At 28.8% G+C, this 22322-nt stretch overlaps 1 protein-coding gene across 1 annotated transcript; it reads left to right on the top strand.

The window, feature by feature from the left end:
* Positions 1 to 7085: 7085 nt before the first annotated feature.
* On the top strand, positions 7086 to 8313 carry LOC116774459 (uncharacterized). The gene is made up of 4 exons (XM_032667200.2): positions 7086 to 7173; positions 7237 to 7394; positions 7592 to 7717; positions 8128 to 8313. The coding sequence occupies exons 1-4, from the start codon at positions 7104 to 7106 to the stop codon at positions 8215 to 8217; spliced, it is 444 nt and encodes a 147-aa protein (XP_032523091.2). The 5' UTR covers positions 7086 to 7103; the 3' UTR covers positions 8218 to 8313.
* The last annotated feature ends 14009 nt before the right edge of the window (positions 8314 to 22322 follow it).

Below are 22322 nucleotides of genomic sequence, written 5' to 3'. Positions count from 1 at the left end.
TTGCCATGCGACATGTTCTTCACCTGCTCATTACCGTTCATGGTGGACCCTTCCCGGCGGTATTCAAATATTTAAATATAGCCTATGTTCGACCCAAAATTTTTCTAAATGGTCTGCAAGATGAGCTGCCACCACAGACGTCAACAGCTGTAGCGGACTGCTAGCAGTGAACCCCTTTGGTGCTGCCGAGTTTTTCGACATTGACTCTTAGCTCTTAGCTTCGGGTATAATAAACTGATATGTTATGCCCTGCATCTCGGCCTCGGCATTTCCTCGCCCAAAGCCGTCACCTTATCGTGGTGTAGAGGCTTTCCGACTCGGATGATCCCCAGGGGTATACCGGAAGGTCTTACCATAACGTAGTGGCCAGGGTTGAGGGCTAGGGTTGAGAACTAGGGTTGAGGGTTGAGTGACTCATTGGTGTTTTAAGTTGGGTGATGTAAGTTCCTCGGTTCTCATTTACTGTTGCTTCGTTCACAGGGTCGATATACTGGGAACCAGGTTCTTACTTTAATGTCCCAGGTTTCACGTGTGTTTTGTGCTGTTTACTGTTATATGTACCTAATAAAGTGTTTATTGATACAGTTATTATAGAACAAAACTCTATTATTCGTATCATTATGAGCAAATGCTAAAGTTGACACAAACGAAACAATAAATATAGAACAATAGCACCTATCTCAGTACTTGAAATTCTCAATAAACAAATTTGAATTTTATGGCATATACAACCAAAGAATTCTCAAAGGGAAGTTATTTATCATATGTAATATTTATTGGAAAAATATAAAATTTATTGGCAGTTATTCAAAAAGCGCAACTGCGGGTATCGGAAAGTGGCAATAGAAATTTGAATATGAACAATACTATAAAATATTATTTAATACTAACATTTTTGTTGGAAAAAAATATTTAACAGTCGTAAAGTTTTATATTCGGGTCATAGATAACGCATACGGTCGTTTTTGTATAATTTGGCTGGTGATTAAAATTTTGGTTTGGATATTTTACCATTTATATACAATATAATTTTATTTTTATATATCTAAAGTGGAATATAATTATTTTTATAATTTTATATTTTTAATAGTACTTACATATGTATAATATAAGTAATGTAGAGAATTATATAGATAATCTAAACATACTGATGAGGCTTTTTAAGGTAAAACTAAATCCTTTTTACCAAAAATGTCAAAAGGATTTTAAATGTCTTTTACATTCAAAACTAATTTCTAGTGCTTCACTGTCTTACTGAATATCTTTAAAATTAAACTCTTAAATTAGATAAATTTATCAAGAATAAAACATTAATAGGTTAGTTTTTAGTTTATTTTTTAAAATTCATGTATTTCAGGATTAAACATGTCTTTTCATTGGTCCACAATTTGCAGCAAAATTTTCGTATGAAAATTAAACTAAGTAGTCCTACTTTCAGAACCCAGACTAAGAGTATACGATATAAAGCATGGGCATTGGTAAGATAAACTACTTGGAAACAACTCCGTTAGTGTTTATGATGATATGTATACTAACTTCGTCTTGAATATGGTATATTATTTTTATACTCTGTAAAGTAGAATGTATTTAGTATAATTTATAAAATTTTAAAGAAATAAAGCCATACTATGAAAACAAATTTTACTTTATAAGGAAAAAAAAACAATAATAAAGTCATTAGAAATATTTACATGTATTTTTTTGTTAACGTTAACATAATTTTTAAGAGTTATTAATAGGTAAAGTTATAAGAGTATATCACACTTTAGCCAAAAAATGGTTGATTAATTAGCTAACTGGTAACGTTTAGCTCGATATGGCAGATGGCTTGATATGGCAGACTAGATAAGTTTAAGAACAGGTGTTACCACATTCAGTTGTCATAGCTTTCAAAGCTTCTATATAAAGATTTAAGAGAAGTCGTTTCATAACATAAAACAATTTACATAATATAAAATCCTATTGAGGGAAATATTACTCTAAATATAAGCATATAATATATATATACACGGCAAAAATACGGTCTTCATTTTTATACCTTATAAATACATTTAATTGTTTTCTGTACAGTCTAGTGTAGCACCTTCACATATAAAAGAGGTTGTTGTTTCTTTTAATATTTTACAGGCCAAGAAAAAGGGACTGTATTTGCTAGCTATGTACATATGCAACCGAAGGCCAGAATAGGGGTTCCAGAGAAACTGTTTGCCTGAGGAATTTCCCGCATTTTAACACAAAGTTTTCGTAATTATGTCTTGTTGGAAACCTTGGATTAAGAGCACGGCATCAGTGACGTCACGTTTATAATAATTGTGTTTACACCGTGTTGTCTGGGCGATGGTCAATAATTTTTAACTAGAATTTGGGGCATGCGTAGGTTGTAATAAAAGGAAAGTTTTAGGAACTAAAAAATTATTTCTACTAAAATATTCCTTTTAATATGAATGGACACTTCTAGTTGAAGTTTCCATTCATAGTTATTTTGTACACAGTTGAACAAAGTTCAATTCCAATCTTTGCTACAACCCTATGAATCCACGTCGTCTAGTACATATTTTTGTTTTAATTCCTAACCAACCGAAATCATCAATCGTTTCCTATATGATTTTATTGTATTATTTTTTACTGAGTTAGAATTATCAATAGGTCAAATAATTTGAAATTAAATATATGTATCTTTTTTGTATTCTTTGAAATTAGCACAACTTACAAGCTATCATATAGCTATTGAGATGACCTAAAAAAGTAAGCAGATGTCTCCATATAAAAAAGGGGTAGGAAGCAAATATTTATTAAATATATGCATATATTATTACACTATTTACACCATGACTCAACCCATGTTTGTGGGGGGAAAATAAACAACAAATCAATTTCATACCACATTCCAATTTAACATGACTATTATTGATGGAGAGCTTTCAGGGACCTGGCACCGGAGCGAGTTCACAATATATTATGTACATACATATGACATTGATGCAGGAAGTATTTGAAGGGATGGATGAAAGATGTAGGTAATAATTCTGTTAATAAATATACGATTGTATTTAATTGTACGTATTAAATGAATACAAGTATTTTCAAATAATATTTATTATTGACGAATAATATGAAGAGTAAAGTGAACAGAAACAATGTCAAAGGTAAGGCTAAATCAAATGGACTTATATTACCATATTACCTTAGCTACGGGGGCCGAGCTTGTTAGTGATATTTATGGCATTCTCAACTTTCTTACAAAGGGCGTAGTGAGCATATTTCTCTGTAAGGCTTTCTTTATGGTAATTGCCTTTTCAGCTCCTAAATATTGTTCTTACTAAGATGTTTCTAAGTAGGTTGATTATTTTATCTTTCATCCGTACCTGGCGAATTCCAAGAAATTAATGAATTAAAGAATAGATTACATCTAAAGAGACATTAAAATATATCCTCTATAAAAAAATGTGTATTTTATTCTTATATAACATAAAGATTAGACGTTTCATTACACAATTTGTTCCATTACGATTGTTTTCGAAAATATTTACCAATCGGAAGATTATTTCTATTTAATAAAGTATCAATTACACTAGAGAATTTGAAGGTTAAAAAATGTTGTAATTTGGAAATTATTTAATACAAATGACGATCATTAGCAATACAGGAAGTTGTAAAATTGTATATCCTTTATCATACAGTGATATTTAGTCATGTTTTATGAAATTTTTTATTATCTGTTATATATGTAATCATTTGGAAATTATATTTCACTGTACTAGCAAATATTATATGTTTTTTTTAAGTTTTTCAAAATTTCTAATTACTGTCAAATAGAAGCAAATGTTAGTTTTGTTTGAAAATCTTAAATTACCTCAAACAATTCTTTGTTTTGATGTAAAGATACGGTCCCAAAAGATACATTTGCAGTTACTCAGGGGTGCGATTAAACAAAAATATGCTTCACAAAGATTGTGCGAATTTATTTTATAAATTTTGTATTTAAGTATTAATGGTGATACAATTTTATTTTTAATTTTGTTTTATTGTTACAACAAATAGAATTCTCAGCCAACAGTATATTTTAATTGCGTTCTAAGGATATGTGCAGCATTATAGGAACTCGATATCATATTCATAAAAATCCTAGATGAACAAGTACTGAACGTAACATTTAAAAGTAACCACGTTATAAATGACTCAATAAGCTTTGTGCACAACGAATACGTTAATGGTATCATATCTTTGAAAAAACAATTTTCATTATAAGGTCTTGAATAAAAAACCTTGGTCAGAACTCCAGGTATCTTTAATAGGACGTCAATGAAGAAGTTTCATTCTGAATATTTGAAAAATTTCTTATTTATACTTGAGTTTCCAGACAATATTTTATTTATAAGATAATTATGCATTCAGGGTAATCTATAATCAACTTTTAGTGCATAAAACTATCATGAAAATCCTGTAATGTTTTAAAAACCACGCCTTTTCCGTAACGACTCTGATAAAAACATATTGAAATAGCTGTCTTGAAGAACGTGATCCTTTTTTCGCTTACTATTAAGACACTATCCTAACTAGATTCAGGCTACAGACCTCTCTACACCTAGGACTCCAAACCCATAATTTATTGAAAGCTGTTTTAACAGTAGCACCAATCCGTTTCCCCGTTCCCATACCAAATTGCTGTGAACTTGGACACAGCTCAGGCAGCAAAGTCCAGCACTTCTCACGTCAACAGCTTTATAACGGATAAAATGGTAAAATAGACAGGAAACATTATGTTGTCCCTTAGGAATTCTGCGAACTCTAATGCGAAATTAGAGATTTATCAACAAAATATCTATCTGCTGATTACTTTGTCTAACAATTTCTGAAAAATACTCTGAAGGATTCTTTAAACAGTAAAAAGAGTCCCTAACTAACAGTTTGGCTTGAGAGCCAGATGTTGAAGTGTCTATTAAGTGCACCTTTTAACGGAAAATGTTATTTAGAGGCAATCGGGCAAAAAACATAATATGACAGGGGCACTCAACTCAAATGTTACAAAAGCGAGCTATAAAGCCAACACTACGACATAATTTACAAGCTGTTAGAAATAAAAGTATCTTATATAGATCAAACTCCAAAAGGGATTTTATACTCTTTATTCACGAGCGACATTCCAGTATCCTAAATACAAAGTCCTAAATACCTCTCCTCGTATGATACCGCATTTCAAACATCAATATCCTCAGTTTATTTAATTACTAGCATTCCAAAAGCATATAATTGCTGAAAAGAGTACCGCAGTCTTTTTTGGCATTCAAAAGAGACCCATAAAATTGTACGATCGTCCTATTCCTTGGTTAAGTAGAGCCAAGTTTCTCGAAATCACTCTTGATAGTTTCCTCACCCTTAATCTACATATAGAGATAGCTTTTTAAGCTGTTTATACATTTAATCTGCGGTAACAAATAGATGAATCTTGAAAATAAAACTGCAGTAACTACAAAATAAATTCATACACTTAGCAATAAACACACCCTGACACATTTGAACTCAAGTAGAAAGTTGGACACCCATTCTCCAAAGGAATCTCCAACTACCTGTGATATCGTATTATTACCCACTAGATGTTAAAGTAGCTGGCAGTACTTTGGCACCTATTTGTTACTAGACACTAGAGGTTCTGAACACGAAGACTCGTATGTGTGATGATAAAATATTGACACACAATATTTATCCCCCTACACATAACTATACAATCATGACGCTAATACCAGCGAAAACGAGTTCATAATTTATAGATGTCATTCCGACGTTCTATTTTTTAATGCTTTTACAACACCAAATATCACCCTCCCTCCAATATCATCCTAAGCCAAGCTTCGACCTCTTGGGAGGGTTATCTCCCGAACCTTTGAAGTCTGAATTTTAAAAGTAAGTCCCAAAAGGACCACTCAGTGTCCAGTCCAATGATGCTGTTAGAGCCAATTTAGATAACTTCTATTCAAGTTTTATAATTAATGAAATAGAGTCAAACTTAAAATAAAATTTTGCTATCTTAGAAAATTTTTTAATTATATATACTGCCAAATAAATAAGAAGAAGATAAGAATCTTATTGCGAAAATACTCTCTAATCGAAAATTTTCAGCTGGACTCACTTTGATCTCCCACTCTGAAACATTCAGATATAACAAGAGGTAACGAAGGCAGAAGATATTTAGTTTCTTCACTCTTCCACAAAAAAAAGAAACATCTAAAATCTTTGTCGACGCATTCAATTTTATTTAATGACTTTTTAATAAGTTATAAAATGTTTTATAACATATTCTCATGAAAAATCAGTGATTATTATATTATGAGACAGTTGTATATTAATTAAATCTCGTTTAGACAGACAAAGAAATACTTCTTCCCTTCTTACACAAAACAAATGTGAGTTGAATCAATTCATTTATATTGCCTTTTAATTACCCCGGCTCTTGTTAAGCTTGATTTAAATCTAATCCATTAGATTTAACTTCCCGCTATCAAGCCTATTTGATGCCAATCGGCGGAATAATTAGCCGTTTAAATGTTATTTCAAATACAAAAACCAAACAAATTTTTATAAGGGCGATATTATAATATCTAATTTATTTAATAAAGAATAAGTGAATAGATACGTTTAAATTTAGCCTTATAAAATTGACTAACAAAAATTTTCAACATCTATAAAATATAACAAAAAATTACTTTATTCAGTGTACGAGTACATTGGCAAACAGGCTTATATACAAATAGTTTTACCCAGACCTTTGCTATATTATGCTATAGCTACGTCCAATTACAATTTCATACATTTTTAATATGAGTGGAATTGGGTGGGATAAAAGTAATCCACAAGTGAAACGGACCATTAAATTTATATTAAAACATCAATTTAATTAAACTTATATCTAGTTCCAATATCTAATGTATGTTAAAGTCAAAGTTGGTAAAAAATATAATTTCTCAAAAATAATCGTATTATATGTCGTAATGAATTTGTATGGAGTTCACCCATACGTGAAATTATCTCCGGAGAGATTTTATCTTTGGACTGGTAGCTTTGAATGTTAGTATTTTGACCGCGATAAAACTGTGAGAACGTTTGAAATGACTTACACTGTGGCACGGTTTTTATGCTTATTATTTTTAACAAGCACCATTTTAGCAGGAGATAAGGGTAAGATTTAAAACTGAATTGTCATTATTTAACCGCTTTTAAACCAATTTTATAAATTTTTAGATAGTCCTATCTATGCGGTAGTGCACAAGACTCTTTCAATGACAGCGAGGTCTTGCATGGTCAGTGCGAATGCAAGCGAAGTCGATTTGGAACCTCTCCGTGAAGATCCGCCTTTTCCCGAGAAATCTGCGTGTATTTTAAACTGCCTTTTAGAAAAAGTAAATGATACAAAATTTTGTGAGCGAGATTTTTACTAAAGTTCGGTTCAAATATGATTTTTTGTAGTTATGTTTTAGTTAGTAGGCTCAAGTTTAAAATAAAATCTAAATTGAATATTTAAAAAAAATATTTATTTAAGTTTGGACAATCTTTTTCCTTTTACAAAATATACTTCTTTTATATGTTTTTTTTTAAGATAAATATCGTCAAAAGTGGAAAGTTCTCCAAATCCGGGTTCATGACAACAATTAGTCCACTTGTTTTCACAAATAAAAAGAAGATGGATCATATGAAAACTGTTTCTGAGAACTGTGATAAAGAGGTATAATAAATTTTATCTTTGTCCTGAAATTGCATTTCAGTTTAATTGAGTTCGTTAAGAAATGTTCCAAATTTGAGCTATTTTATAATATTTATATGAAATAAAGAAATGTTCATAAAATATTTTTGTGAATACTGCTGAAAATCAACCTAAAGTTTTTTTTTTTTTTTTAAAGCTTTATTGTTTATGTTTAAATTAGGCTATATATGATTAAATTAGACTACCTACATAGGAATTGTTAAAAATATCACCTATTTCGGTTTTGTACATTTTGCAAATTGTTTTGTTCCAGGAAAAATATACACACATATATATCTATATACTCGTATATATGTTTCTTACTGTACGGTATTATTATTTAGAAAATATACATATTTTAATACTATTCTTATGAAAATTTTCATTTTCAGGTAAACCACGACGTGTCTTCATGCGAACTGGCAAATGAAATAACATCATGCATTTACAAATACGCACCCGAATTACATTTCAAAAATTGATGCAAAAATTTGTTGATCATATAATTAAATTATTATTACTTTTTGTTTTATTGCGTTTTGAAAATTCAAACAGAGGAAAACAAACTAATCAGTTTTACGCAGTTAACATTTTTTTTTACGTTTGTATCCTATAATATAATAAAATTCATAAGTATACAAATATCAGAGTTGCTAAAATTCACAAATTCCAAAATGTTTTCCCTACTTTTATTATGAATGAGAAAGGTTATATGAGTGATTGAATGCGATGATGAATTAGTAATCCAAAAAAAAAATATTAAAGGGCTTATTTATGTTATATTTTTTAACTCATTGTTTAAGCACAGGTTTCTATATAACTTAAGAACTAAGAGCTTTTGTGATTTTTACAAATATTACTTCTACGTGACATCAAATGGATAATGGGAAATATTAACAAATTCATATTTTTCTGTCCATTTTTATTTTCCTTGATTCATTAATTTTATAAGTAACATCATACAGATATTTTTAAACACATTATATTTCTATCACCAGATGATTTAATTTAAAATTTGAGGGTTTATTTACTTCGTTAAACTAGCATATTGAAGTAAATGGTATTTTTAAATAATTTATAGATCATGGACAGTAATATAAAAAAAAATCTTGGTGTATTAAAAATAGGATATACTCATTTATTAAAAAAATGGGCGTAATAAGTGATAATTAAAAAGTTACTGTAGAGTCAATATTTATGTACAATTGATGCTGTTGCCGATTTTAAAATCGGAGAGTCTCAGTTTATCTTCATTATATTACCAATATAATATCCCTATCACCGTAGATTCCAAACTAAAATTAACACTTGTGATCCTCATATAAGGAACGAAATTCATTCATGTTTAGTTTATATATATATTGTAACTTCCAACTTCAGCTGACAAATATATGACTTAATCAATGGACTAGTTCTATACTAGTTTGTGGCTAAAGGAAGTTGGGATCGATCTTATATGAAGAATAGAAATACTACACATACCTAACATGTAAATATTTTACGATAAGAAATGAAAAGAATTAAAAAATAATCCATCATAACACATGTGATGACTCGTATCTATTAATAAATTATTTTATTAAGAAAACAATTAAACCTTACGGTGCTTATGAAGGTTGCCCTTATTAATGTTTTCCAACCAAATTGCAATTTCATATCACGCGCTCCCTTTTTATACTATCTTTCTGGTATTTCTTAAAGCGGAAAATTTTGAAAGGTTCTGAAAAATAATTTTCAATTTTTTTTTTTTCGTCAATTCTGACTTTTGGCACAATATTTATCACACAACAAAATTAATATTAAAGCATAGATGTAAGCTAATGTTACTGAAATTACAGTACAATTATGTAGAGATATAAAAGTAGTAATAACACTATTTAGTATAGTTTTTTTAGGCATAATAAAGTTTTACCATCTTTTTATTGCTTACAGATTTGTTATTGCGAAATAAAGTTAAGATATAAATTCATAAACAACTTAAAGCAATGGTAAACTATATCTCTGCCACCAAAAGTGACCTGAAATACGTAACCAAGGAATAGATAGAAAACGTTTTTAAATTCAAAATTATATCGGGTTTAAATTTTTTCCAATGGAAAGAAATATTTCGCGAAATACACCAACGAAATCCAAAAATCCAGATACAGGATGACTGTAACATCACTTACAATTAATGAAAGTGCAACCATAGCTCTATTAATGCCAACTCTACCGTTCAATAAAAGTCGCAATTCGTTAACAAATACTCCCAAGTATGACATCGAATGTTGCGCTATTTTTCTTTATCCGTGAAATTTCGACAGCATTGTAGGAAACTAAAAATAGTATTTCAAAAACATAAAAGGCTTAATTCGTTTTAATGTAAAAGTCACTACAAAAGATAATATTTTAAGTGAATTAGAGCTTTTGAGGAAAATTTGTAGCAGTGGAAAATTCATAGCACAAATGTCTATATGCGGTTTAGTTTCAAAATAAGAAATTTCATCAAAATAGATGCCATTCTTGTTGTATTTCTATGACCACTAAAAATTTTATAATTTTTCGTGCTTTGATATATAGGTAAAAGAATTAACAATGCTAAGTTGATACAGAAGAAAAACTGCGGAAAATTAACATAATATAAAATATTAAATTACAATTTCTCATAAACCTTTGACAACTTGTAAGAACAATACTTGTCAATAGGCGACAACGAGGGATAAAAACGAGGTCTTACAGGATTACATGTAAATTTCATTTACGATGAAGATAATATTTATGTAAATGGTACGCGTGACAGTTATAAGTCAGGTGTGAGGTAGGTTTTGAGTGTTTCCATTACACAGTACAAATTAAGGGTAACATCAATCACGCTTTATATTTCGTTTATATATGTTGTAAGACCAAAAGTGATTTAACTTATAGAACATTTCAAAATTCTAAATAAATATTAAAAAATGACCATGTTATTTATTTAAAAATATATGATTCTACCTACATAGACTTGTAAGTTAAATATGATATGGAATATTTTTTTATTTTGGCAATGAAAACTTACACGAAGATTGAAAGCATATTATAGGGTCACGTATTTTATTATGCCAAAAAACAAAGAAGTCATCTACAAAGGGATGTAAGGCGTAAAAATAATTTTATGAAACTTTATGACACATCGGTGAGTCACTTCAGCTTTGGCTCGGCTTAAAATTACGTCATTGTATTTTCTTACAAAAATTTTACGCAACTAAATTTAATTTTGCTTAAAAAAAAATATTTATAGATGATATTTTTACAACTTATTTTAGTTAAGTATTATTAATGTCAAATATAACGACCGAGTGTAAGAGTTAACTATATACATAATAATACATTATTACCCTAAAGCTATTTAAAGGAGTCTAATAATATTTTTTCCGAAAACACATTGAAAGTCCAAGAAAAATGGATATCTTAAGACGTATTATATATTCCTAGAAATTCTTAAATTATATGTGGTTTTGCCCATTGTGAATACAATATTTTAGAATGAAATCTTATTTTCCTTCACGCCTGACATTTTCTGGGAAAAGCGTGAAAATAAAGAGCGTTTTATAAACCTGCATATCATTTATTATTACTGGAAACACGCAATACAGCTCCCCGACCGCTATCACCACGTTGCCCAATGTATTGAAATTCATTTTATTATAGACAGGGTGTATACACAGTATTATATACACAAGATTATTATATCTGTGTGAGTTTTATATCTGTGTTTGTCGGATGATGAGAAAAAAAGAGAGTAAAAAAAAATCGTTAGACTATTTTTTGCTTCATAGAAGGTACCTGATACATTTTATGTATTAATAATTAAATAATTCACATATGCATGTCTGTAAATTAAATTGAAATAGCTTTAGATTTAATCATAAATTTTATAGGAAAACCTCTTAAAATTTTCTTTCAATTCGTATGTTTTGAATGTCACATTTTGTATTTATAAAGAAATACTTCTAAGGACCTACAGTGTGAGCTATTTTGCTTTTATTCCCACATATACCACTTAGGATTAGAGCCGGTATAAAATTCCTCTGTAATGTCACTTGCGACGATATAATGTACAAAAGCTAAGTTTAAAATCGAGTTCTTAAATTCTTTTTATATGTCTCTACTTCTTTGTATACAAAAATTTAACTAACTCTTACGAATTGCAATCGATGAACATTTTTTTTTAAATTCACAAAATAGCCCCTGAAAAACTAAATAAAACTTGTAATTTTATAAATATACATTGATGGTTTTTTTTTTTATATTTTGTAATTTATTTAAAAAATACCATAAAACAACTTCTTTCGTTATACTCAACCAGATAACATCACTTGCATAAAATATTTATGTAATAATGTAACAACATTGAAATAACAACAATTAAGAATATAACAAAATATCAACATAAAGAGCGAATCAAAAATATCTAATATGTGGTGAAAGAGAATTGGTATTGAAATTAGAAACCTTAAAATGCGGTATACATTACACTTAAAATATTTATCGTATTCAAATCTACTTAATGTTTATGCAAACGGCGGAAGTTTAAATATTGAACACTTAATAAATAAAGAGAAAAAAATATATACCCGAATAAAAAAAATAACTTATCTTTCAACTGCATTTATCAAAGATTTTAGGGCAACCAGTACTTCCAAGAGACCAGACTATTCATACAAATCTGCTCAACAGCTACTAGAGTAACAGGACTTCATACAATCACTTAATAGCCAGTTCTGAAAGGGGACAGTGAGAATAACAGATACGGTCTTTATAATGGTTTTAAGGATTTTATCAATCAATTTCAAGTGAAAAAAATATATAGATTACACAGAACTGTATTTTTTTTAAAAAATACTGTAATTTGTAATACGAATTTATGAAGTTATCGATAACAGTACAGTTGAATTCAGAATAGTTTAAAATTAGAGGGTTACAAGGACTTTCACAATACTTTCACACTAATTTTTTTACCCACTTTTATTTCTGTCTTTCAATAGAATGAGACGAAACCTCTTAGCATTCAATGGATTCACCGTGAGGGTGCCGGGTCCATCTCGTTGCAGGGAGAGGACTTTCGACCCAGGTGTAGGATTCAGGGGCCCTTATCTAACGCGCGTTAAATGCTCATTTCCACCGTCCAAGCTCCTCTCTTTACCTAATCAAATTTTAAAAGAACCTACTAGGGTTGCCTTCACAGTACGTTCCAAGAATAAATTGATATGAGTTCTGGAAGGGCCCAAGTCTTTTAATAGGTTGTAGAGAGTTTTAGCCGTTATACCTCTCGCTCCCATTTCTACCGCGTACAAATCCACGACGAATCTATTTATAGTGAGTTCCTTAGTGAGGTCGTAATATTTATTGACCTTGATGGCATGGCCTTTGGGGATGTTGGTTTCCCAAGAACCGTAAGCTCTATCATCACAACTCGTTTTAAAATTCGCGAATACATAAATATGTCTGGTCTGGAGGCCGACGCATATATATGCTCTAGGATTTTGTTTTGTTTCTCATCCGTATCCGTCATTATAGTCATTTATATTTAAAAAAAAACTTTTTTAATAATAAAAATTATTTATTGAAATTAAATTTAATAAAATGAGTTGGTTACGTTAGGTTAATATTTTTTTGATTGCATTCAATTATTTATAAAAATTAAAAAATCATGTATCACGTTTATAAGCTTAATTAAGTATTAATAAAAAGATTCATAATTCATTAAAATGTTACTGGTATTCGTTATAATCATTATCATTAACATTGCGGCAGCTAAAGTATCCTGAAGAACGCTTCCTGGACCCTCATAATGCGAAAGTGTGAATCTCAGTAGCGCAAATAGGTAGGAGTTCCAAAAAAATATATTAACATTTTCACAAGATATTATGTAAATATTATTTCTACAAAATATCCAACAAATATTTCTTTTTCTGAATAACTAAACAAAGTTTTATTATGGAACTCTATTAAAGAGAAAATACACATTTATTGCGAATAAAAAAAAAATCTTACCCCAAACTCAATATTAGCTAGTAAAAAAAGTGCTTGATGAGTAATAAGATTCAGCGTCGAATTATTATCAAACGGATTATATCTTTGTTTGCACTCTTAGAAAATAGAAAAACAAACTCCACTAACTGTAACAATAGATTAAATTTCGAGTTTAATTTCTTCCTCAAGAATTTTAACCAATATATTAACGTTTTACCTAAATATTAAGCATGATATTAATTTACGCCATCCGATGCTAAGAATCCACCAGCTACAGGTGGGTATTGCAATATCCAAGTATGCATGTGATTTGTATCTGTGACTAAACAAGAGCTTCATTCAGATTGAAATAGTATCAAGATGTATCAATTGTCATATCGGCAGGTTAATAACCAGGTTAGTACTTATTATAATTAAAATTTAATGAACAAGAAAATCATTTCAATAGTGCACAACATGTATAATTATAGGTAGGTCACAATTATATAAAACGCAGGTTATTGGTATTAACGTATTTAATCAAACATCACCTATCGTTATATATTTAAGTTAGTACGAGTAGGTATATTTTTCTATTTTGAGGTAAACCTGAAAAAGTCAAACATAAAGTACTGATTATGTTTTCGTTTAAAAAAGAAATATTATTCGCAATTTAAAATATATTTTTTAAAAGTACCAGTAATCTAGTTGAAAACTATTTATACAAGATAAAACTGCGTTTCTAATCATTATAAAATTTCATATTTTTTTTATTTTTAAACGTGACACAAGTGACGTTATGGTTGTTTTTATAAACCTCAATATATATATATATTATGTGTATGACCCTAAGTGCTACTCGTTACGCATTTCAAATATTAATTTAATTAAACTAAATTAGTTTTTCAAATCTGTATTGTTTCCATAACAGAACATTTCTTTTCATTGATTAAAATATAAAATATAAATGCAATAATTGTACACTTGAGGTTAATGATCCAGTTAAGTATCAAGCTTCAAGAGAAGTGATCTCAATACACGTCAACGATTTGACCTGTAAATATGTCATGGAAATCGAGGCTTCCATCTCGATGTTCTCGTAATTGATACAAAGATATTAATTAAGTTAAGTACAGTACTTAATATGTGATTTATTTAAAAACAAAGTTTTTTTTAATTATTACAAAGCAGAAGCTGGGTGCAAAAAAAAACTATAAGTAATCCATTTAGATTACTTTTTTTCCCTCATTATTATTTTACATTTAATGACGAATACTAACAATTTATTATTTGTATTAGACATACTACTGTTGTTAAGATAACTAACTCATCATTTTACTGCTACTTCGTTTTTTTGTTTCAACTTAGATACGGCGGTAAAATTAAAAACACGAAAATAAAGACTTGAAAAACTATATATTTTTTTATTAAATACAATGTGCGATAAGAGTATAAAGGTAAATATATTTTTAATAAAAAAAAAAACACAAGTGCATGTTAAATTGTGATCCTTTTTAAGCGATACTTTTTATAATTCATAGGTCACTGAATTTCAACATTTTTTGATATATTTTTTTAAAATTTTTATGTACTTTCTCATTGTTTGGATTTCGGTACCTTTTTTTGAAGCATTTTAAGCAATAACATCAATAAAAAATCAATTATTTGGAGTTTGTCACACTTTTAAAATGATAAACTTCATTTAAAAATCACCATAACAGCGAATTTTCATGCGATATTCTGAGGTCAAACTTCATTCTGTTGGATCGATTTATTACAACGTTGCATTGGAAATTGAAATGACTACTAGTACTCACGTTTGTTATCAAAAATAAAAATAGGAAAAAAATTAAAAAATATTTTTTTAAGATATCTTTCAATAAAATGAAACGTTTTGCCCAAAATTACATATAAATAAAAAATGTTATAGAGTCCGATTATAACTTGAAATATATATTTAATTACTAATATAAGTAAAACTATTAATAGTATTCACTCAATTTTTGTTTTGCACGTTAATAAACTGTATTTTTTCTATTCAGAACTTTACAACCACACATCTATTTTAATTTAGAGTGAACTCAAAGCATGTCACATGTAATTCACATCCGAGTCACATTTTACACTTAACCTGAATGTAAAATAGCGTAGAATTTTGTGAGTTGTAGACAAGAATATACTGTAATGACAGACGGGTTATGTACAGATGAAAAAATCGTATGTAGTTCTTCGCGTAATGAGACACCTAGGAAGATAATGTTTACGAGCTTTACTAGGAAACATTATAACATTTTTATAGTAAAAATATAGTACCACCATTATAAGCGTGAATTCGGACGGTTGCATCTTTGTATTTTAATAACTTTAATATATAAACAACATTAAAAGAATTGTTCTTTTGTTAAATATGAAGCAACAGTTTGAAACCTTAACAACATTTTTTTTAAGTTATAAAAGAGTTTTTATAGATTTTATTCCAGAAGAGAGTACGGTGAATATGGGACACGTTGAAAAGATGTTTTAATGGCAGACAACTAGAACGGTGAGAGATAAAAATATAATTGTCATTTTAATGACCGCTCAAGTGGAACTAGGAAGTGTTCTGGCTTACTCATATGCCCGAAGAGCCAGTATTGGAAGTTACTCCGAGTTTATAGTTTTTAAGACAAATCCAATGTTGGCTGAACATTGACTAGCGATAGCCTGTAGACCCATTCCATGTATAATTGTTGTAAACTAATAAGCTACTGAGTTATATTGATCGAATTCCTCCGCAATTGTGGGCCCTAAAAAACGTATTCTGCTGCAACGAATTACTTTTAAGTTAGTCTTATGCATAAACTTTTTTTATAACATTCAACTATATGTTAGTGACAACCATGTTTTAAGATCGTGACATCTTATCAAGATGTCCCTTGTTGTTCACATATGCTGAGTTAACTTCATAAAAATAAATAAGTGTATAAATTTCAACTGACACATTACAGTTTAATTATAACTGCTCTTTAAGATACATATACGGCTAGAGTCACATTCGACATTTGATAGTTCAAATTCATATTAATTGTTTTGATGCATATATAATGACAGTAGTAGTTTAGCGTCAACAACTTTCAAGTAAAAATTATTTATTTTATAATTGAATTTACTTAAGTTTTTGTTTTTGTTAAGTCCATAGTGAGAACTCGAATTATGTTTTTGTTTCTTCATCAACTTAATGAATAAATAGATATGTGAGGCGATATCTATTTAGTTCTCAATTAATAAATACAAGGTGTCTGAAGTAATAACAAATAAGAGTACTTATAAAAAACTCATCTCAACCTCATTATCTATTGCTCTCACCTCCTGCCTTTGATACCACAATCTCACTTAGGGAGTACAGATTAATTAGATCTTTTACTTATATTATTATTTTTATGGCAGTAATGTATTTTTTTAAATGTAATAAGCTAATTTTATTACAAAAAAAAAAACAATTTTCTTTTGCCTAGCTGTATTACAAATACGTGATAAGGGCCAGAACATTCTTTTAATGTGGCCGAATGAAGTGGTCGAGATGAAGTGATATTCAAATTTTATATTTTACCAATAACTTCAATAAAATTTCAGAGCGAAGAAGTTGAACAACAAATTGCTTTTTTTTATAAGCGCGTTGACAGCGAAATGAGAGGGTAGAAAATAACTTTTCTCATTTCGTAGCTGCGAAAACGGTATTGCTAAAAAACGGTTAAATCAAAAGAGTTCTAACAAATCTAAATGTGAACAATAAGTTTCAGCAGTCGAAAGGTTTTTGATTCAAATATATTATATTATACTTCAAGATAAAGCATCAAGTTTATCAAGGTATTAAGAGGGGCTCATTTCTCGTTCCAAGAATTCATGCCCACTTAAACAGATTAAAGAATTTTTTATGCTCATACGATTTCAGTCACAATCAAATGAAAGTTATACTTAATGAATGAAAATCACAAAATAATTCACCCCACTAATTGATTTTTTTTTTATTCTTAATTTTAATGTCTACGTCAATAATAAAAAATGTTGAATATAATTTTTCAAAAACTATTCTGAAATGATAGATATAGTGGAGAAAAAGGTAGAGTAACTTAGTTTATTTTAAATACTGTTTAATTCATTTATTTCTAATTGAAAAAATTAAAACACTTAGTATATAATCTACCTTATGGGACTGCCACAATTGTTTCGTGAAAATATAGCATTCGGCAAAGATCTATATGGAAGGTACATACAAGTAACTACGATCACATCACTTGTGGAGTTAAACAAATTGTTTGCTTAAGTTCTAAATTCGCTTACATGAAGCTTCCATTTTTCCCAGTTAATTTTTTTTTAAATATTTCTGTGGATTGTAGATTTCTTAAATGTTTATCAAATATATTGCTATAATTAAAACAAGGTTACCAGGATAAAAACAATCTTTATCTAATATCTGTATAAAAACACGACACACACACTTAAAAAAACACGTCTTTAGCTACGTTTGGTTAGTTGAGAGTGTAGCGTAAAAGCATCAGTTCCTTTCCAAAATGACATAAGATTAAGATTCGATCAAGTTCTTCACGCATGTTAACATTAACTTTTAATGACAATAAATTTGTAGAGTTTTTTAATGAACAAAATTTAGTTACTAAGTAACATAAGTCTATACTCTCCGCCTTGAATTGTAGGTCGTGAAAAGTTTTTTGATTGGTCGCTTATAATTACCATTTATTATATTACTGTTATGCATATTTTTCAAATAATGTTTTGAGATCTGATGGTATTATTATATGTGATTATAATTTAATTATTCTTGTAAAATTATTGTACGTTATATAATATTTTTTAAATAGTTTTCTACGTATATACGATTGCAACAAACTGGCCTCCACATTTGGTTTAAGTAAATATACAGACTGTTTCGAAATCAGACAGAGATTGAATAAGTGTAGGAGAAAGGCTTTTATCGAAACCATTATGTGAATGCGAGGAGTATTTAACGTCCATGAGATTATTTACACAAACAGCTTAAAATTGGTAAGAGGTGATACGTCGCTATATGCAAGGTATTATGATAAATGTACCATTTCTTAGATTAAATGGGATCTGCTATCTTAATTAAAGTATTTAAAAAATATTTGAGACGATACTTTAAGATACTTAATAGCTAAAGATTGATTCGTGTTTCACATATTATCTTGGAGTCTCACTTCAGTTTACATATTTTCTCGTGATATCTTTTTCCCATACATATGTACAAGTATATTAATCAATCATATTGCTTTAAAATACGCTAAAACAAATAAAAGCATTCGATCTTTTTAATTTAAGTCTATTATACTTCTGAATAAAATATTATCAATATGTCAAGAACATTTACTCATTCATCAAAGTTACTAACGGGTACTCGAATACATCATTAAAAGTTTTCAATTCGATAACGTCTTGTAACAATGACTTCCTGTTAATCTTATAAGTTCTTATTTATATCATATTAAGTTATTGCCATGCCAGGGTGATATATAAGATCAAATTATACGTAAAATGGAACGGAAAGAGATTGAATTAATTGTAAAACAATTTGTTAAGAGTATTTCATTTTGCACGGAATCACGTCTTTTAGTTTGAGGATAAATTTTGTACATTGAAAATAACTTTTTTTATTGTTAACAACACTTGGCAATATTAAAGGATATATGTCTTGTGAATTAGTTTCATATATGTTTTCTTTCCATGTGTTTACGCTCACACACCACATGAGTCTAGCCTGAACACGAAGACTAAAATGTTGCCAGAGTATAAGTTAAAATTTTTAACTTTAAAGAAGTACATAATATAGTATTCGTATTCTTCATCAAAAAATTACATTGTAACTTATGGCTCTATAATACAAAAATAATTTCTTTCATTAATAAAAATGCTGTATTATATGAGAACAAGATTTTGAACGAAGAGGTTATATATGTATGTGTAAGCTATAAAAATAATACCATAACTTAAACACGAGTTTAATTTGTAAAAATATTAATAAAATGTTTGTGTAAACTCACATTCACTTGAGTCAAGGTTTATATAGGTACATAATGTTTTTTAAATTTTTATAAAAATTTACAAATTAGCATATTATTAGGTACATTTGACTCACGTTCGGTGAAGTAAGACAATGTTTAAAAAGTACGACATTACTCAAACAGGTCTCAGACTTATGTAGTGTTATATCTATTTTATTTCTAATTTATAACAGGTTAAATTTTTTTATGTATTAAAAAAATTTTAATGCTTTCATTTAAAAAAATATTCACATCATTCCTTTTCGTAGTAGAAATATATAACGATACTGTCAGCACGTGAATGAGAACTCATCATATTCCACAGTGGCTCTTCATATAATGAGGCTAATGAGACCACCTATGAAGAGCTTGTCAAAGTTTCAAAACAATATTCAGTTACAAATAAATATAAATGAAAGATAAACAATACTTAAAACTCAATAATAAGGGTAATAAAGTAGTTCGAAAATACTACAATATATAATAATATAGATTTCTTATGTTAAGTACCTAGTTACTTCTACTGATTTTTAATAGAAATACTTCTGGTTTAATAGCAAAAAATTATTACACCAGATCCATAAAAAGCAAATCCATTTCTGCTTTTTCGTTTTAACTATGAAACATAGTTTAAAATAATTGATTGAAAGCTACGAGGAAATACGTTGTTTTATTCCGTCTTCAAAGACCGATAATTGTAATAAAATCCCAAAGAACAGAAGGAAAACAACGAAATCCCTATTTTATATACGTATTGACAGTGAAATGGGAAAAGCAAAAACGATTGCTTGAACTTTTCTCATTCCGTAACCTATTACGAGCTATTCAACCCTTGGCCTAAATAACAAAAATAAAAAAAAAACTTTATGAAAATAAATGCTTTCCCATATTGGCCTCATTTTAAACTAAAAATGTTAAATTAGAATAAAAAAATGCATACTCTGTATATTCTCCATATTCGCTTCTTGGGGTTTATAAAAACCTGCATTAACAAAATTTTTAATTTTTTATTCTCATGTGCCTCATTTTTAACGTTCCTGTCCTCCTTGCGATAAATGGGATAGTCAAAAGAGCGAAACATACAATATCGAAATAAGCTTTTTCTTGTTAAATATTATATGACAACTTATAAAGGAATTTTCATTATTGGAATAAACCTGCAACGAACATTCGAACTCGGATAGACACGTGACGCCCAAGGGCAGGTGAAGTTGTTGGCTTAGTGTAAAAGCATTATTCCGTTCCAAAAATAACTGTTTAAAAATCTAACGAATATAAGTATATAAAGTACTTGGTTTGATTCATTACGGTTTAATTTACATTAAAATTTTAGATAAATGTATGTGTATTTTGAAAATCTTCATCAAAGTCATTCCAAAGAAAACCAAAACATTATAATCTCTTGATTTTTTCAAAATCCTTGATTCAATGTTGATAAAATAAAATATAGGGTACAATATTATTTTAGGTAACTATAGAAATGTGATCTGTCAAATAAAAAATAAATTAAAATTTATACTTAAAAAAATTCGCCTGATCAAGTAGGGCCTGGAAATATTTAATTGTTATTTTACATAGATTTTGTGTGGATATAATAAAAATAAAATCATAAAAATATAAGAATTATTCTTAATTCTTAAATATAGATTTAAAGGACCATTCTCCAAACAATAAAAATTAATTATAAATTACTAAACTTACAGATGATTAAAAATTAATTATTATTATTATTTATAACACATAAATTAATAAAACTAAATTTAAATTAATTTTTCTTCTTAATGGAGCGAGATTGATATATGCAGTAGAGGATTTTGAATGAAGCCAGAAATTGCCTACTCCGCGGACAACTTAAGTGACACATTTAAGGCTTAGTTGCTTACCGTGCGCTATTTCCATACAAAATGCAAGACGCCAACGTCATTCAGAACACGATGAGACTCTCTTCACATGCACGCTGCTTATCAGTGGCAATACTTGAGATAAAGATTTTTCAACAATATTCAGAAAATTCTATACGTAACATTCTCATGTGAAAATATATGAATTGTATTTTATATCTCATTGCACAGCGAACACTAAACGTAATATTGTTCGATCAAATCTTCAGTACTTGTAAGTCCTTCAAGGTACTTTGAATGTATAAATACGAATGATTAGAAACAAATGAGTTTTAAGAAGATATTAAAACGAAGTTAAGTCCCTTGTTATTTGTCGTTGTTTATATTTTCAAATATACGTTATTGCAATCTGATATAATTTTAGAAAAAATACCTTCATGAGACTTCACGAACGTTGAATTCTCACCCCTAAAAACTATGTGTTCAATGCAGAAAATACTTTATTTCATTTCTTAATGACTCAGAAAAAGATTTGTAACAGCGTGAGAATTTCACTGATATAAATATATATATTTATAATAACGGTCATCTCTTTATTTGTTAATGTACAATATTAGGAACTGATTTCAGATTGTTCATAATTTTAAATTGCTTTTGAATGTGCCCAAGGCTTAGATCAGATATCAATGTATAGTTCTTAGCATATAGTTGTTTCCATTT

The sequence above is a fragment of the Danaus plexippus genome, chromosome 26 (assembly GCF_018135715.1).
Source record: "Danaus plexippus chromosome 26, MEX_DaPlex, whole genome shotgun sequence".
Classification (NCBI taxonomy): domain Eukaryota; kingdom Metazoa; phylum Arthropoda; class Insecta; order Lepidoptera; family Nymphalidae; genus Danaus; species Danaus plexippus.
The sequence above is the reverse complement of the archived record's forward strand: the minus strand, read 5'-3'. Positions and strand labels throughout refer to the sequence as shown.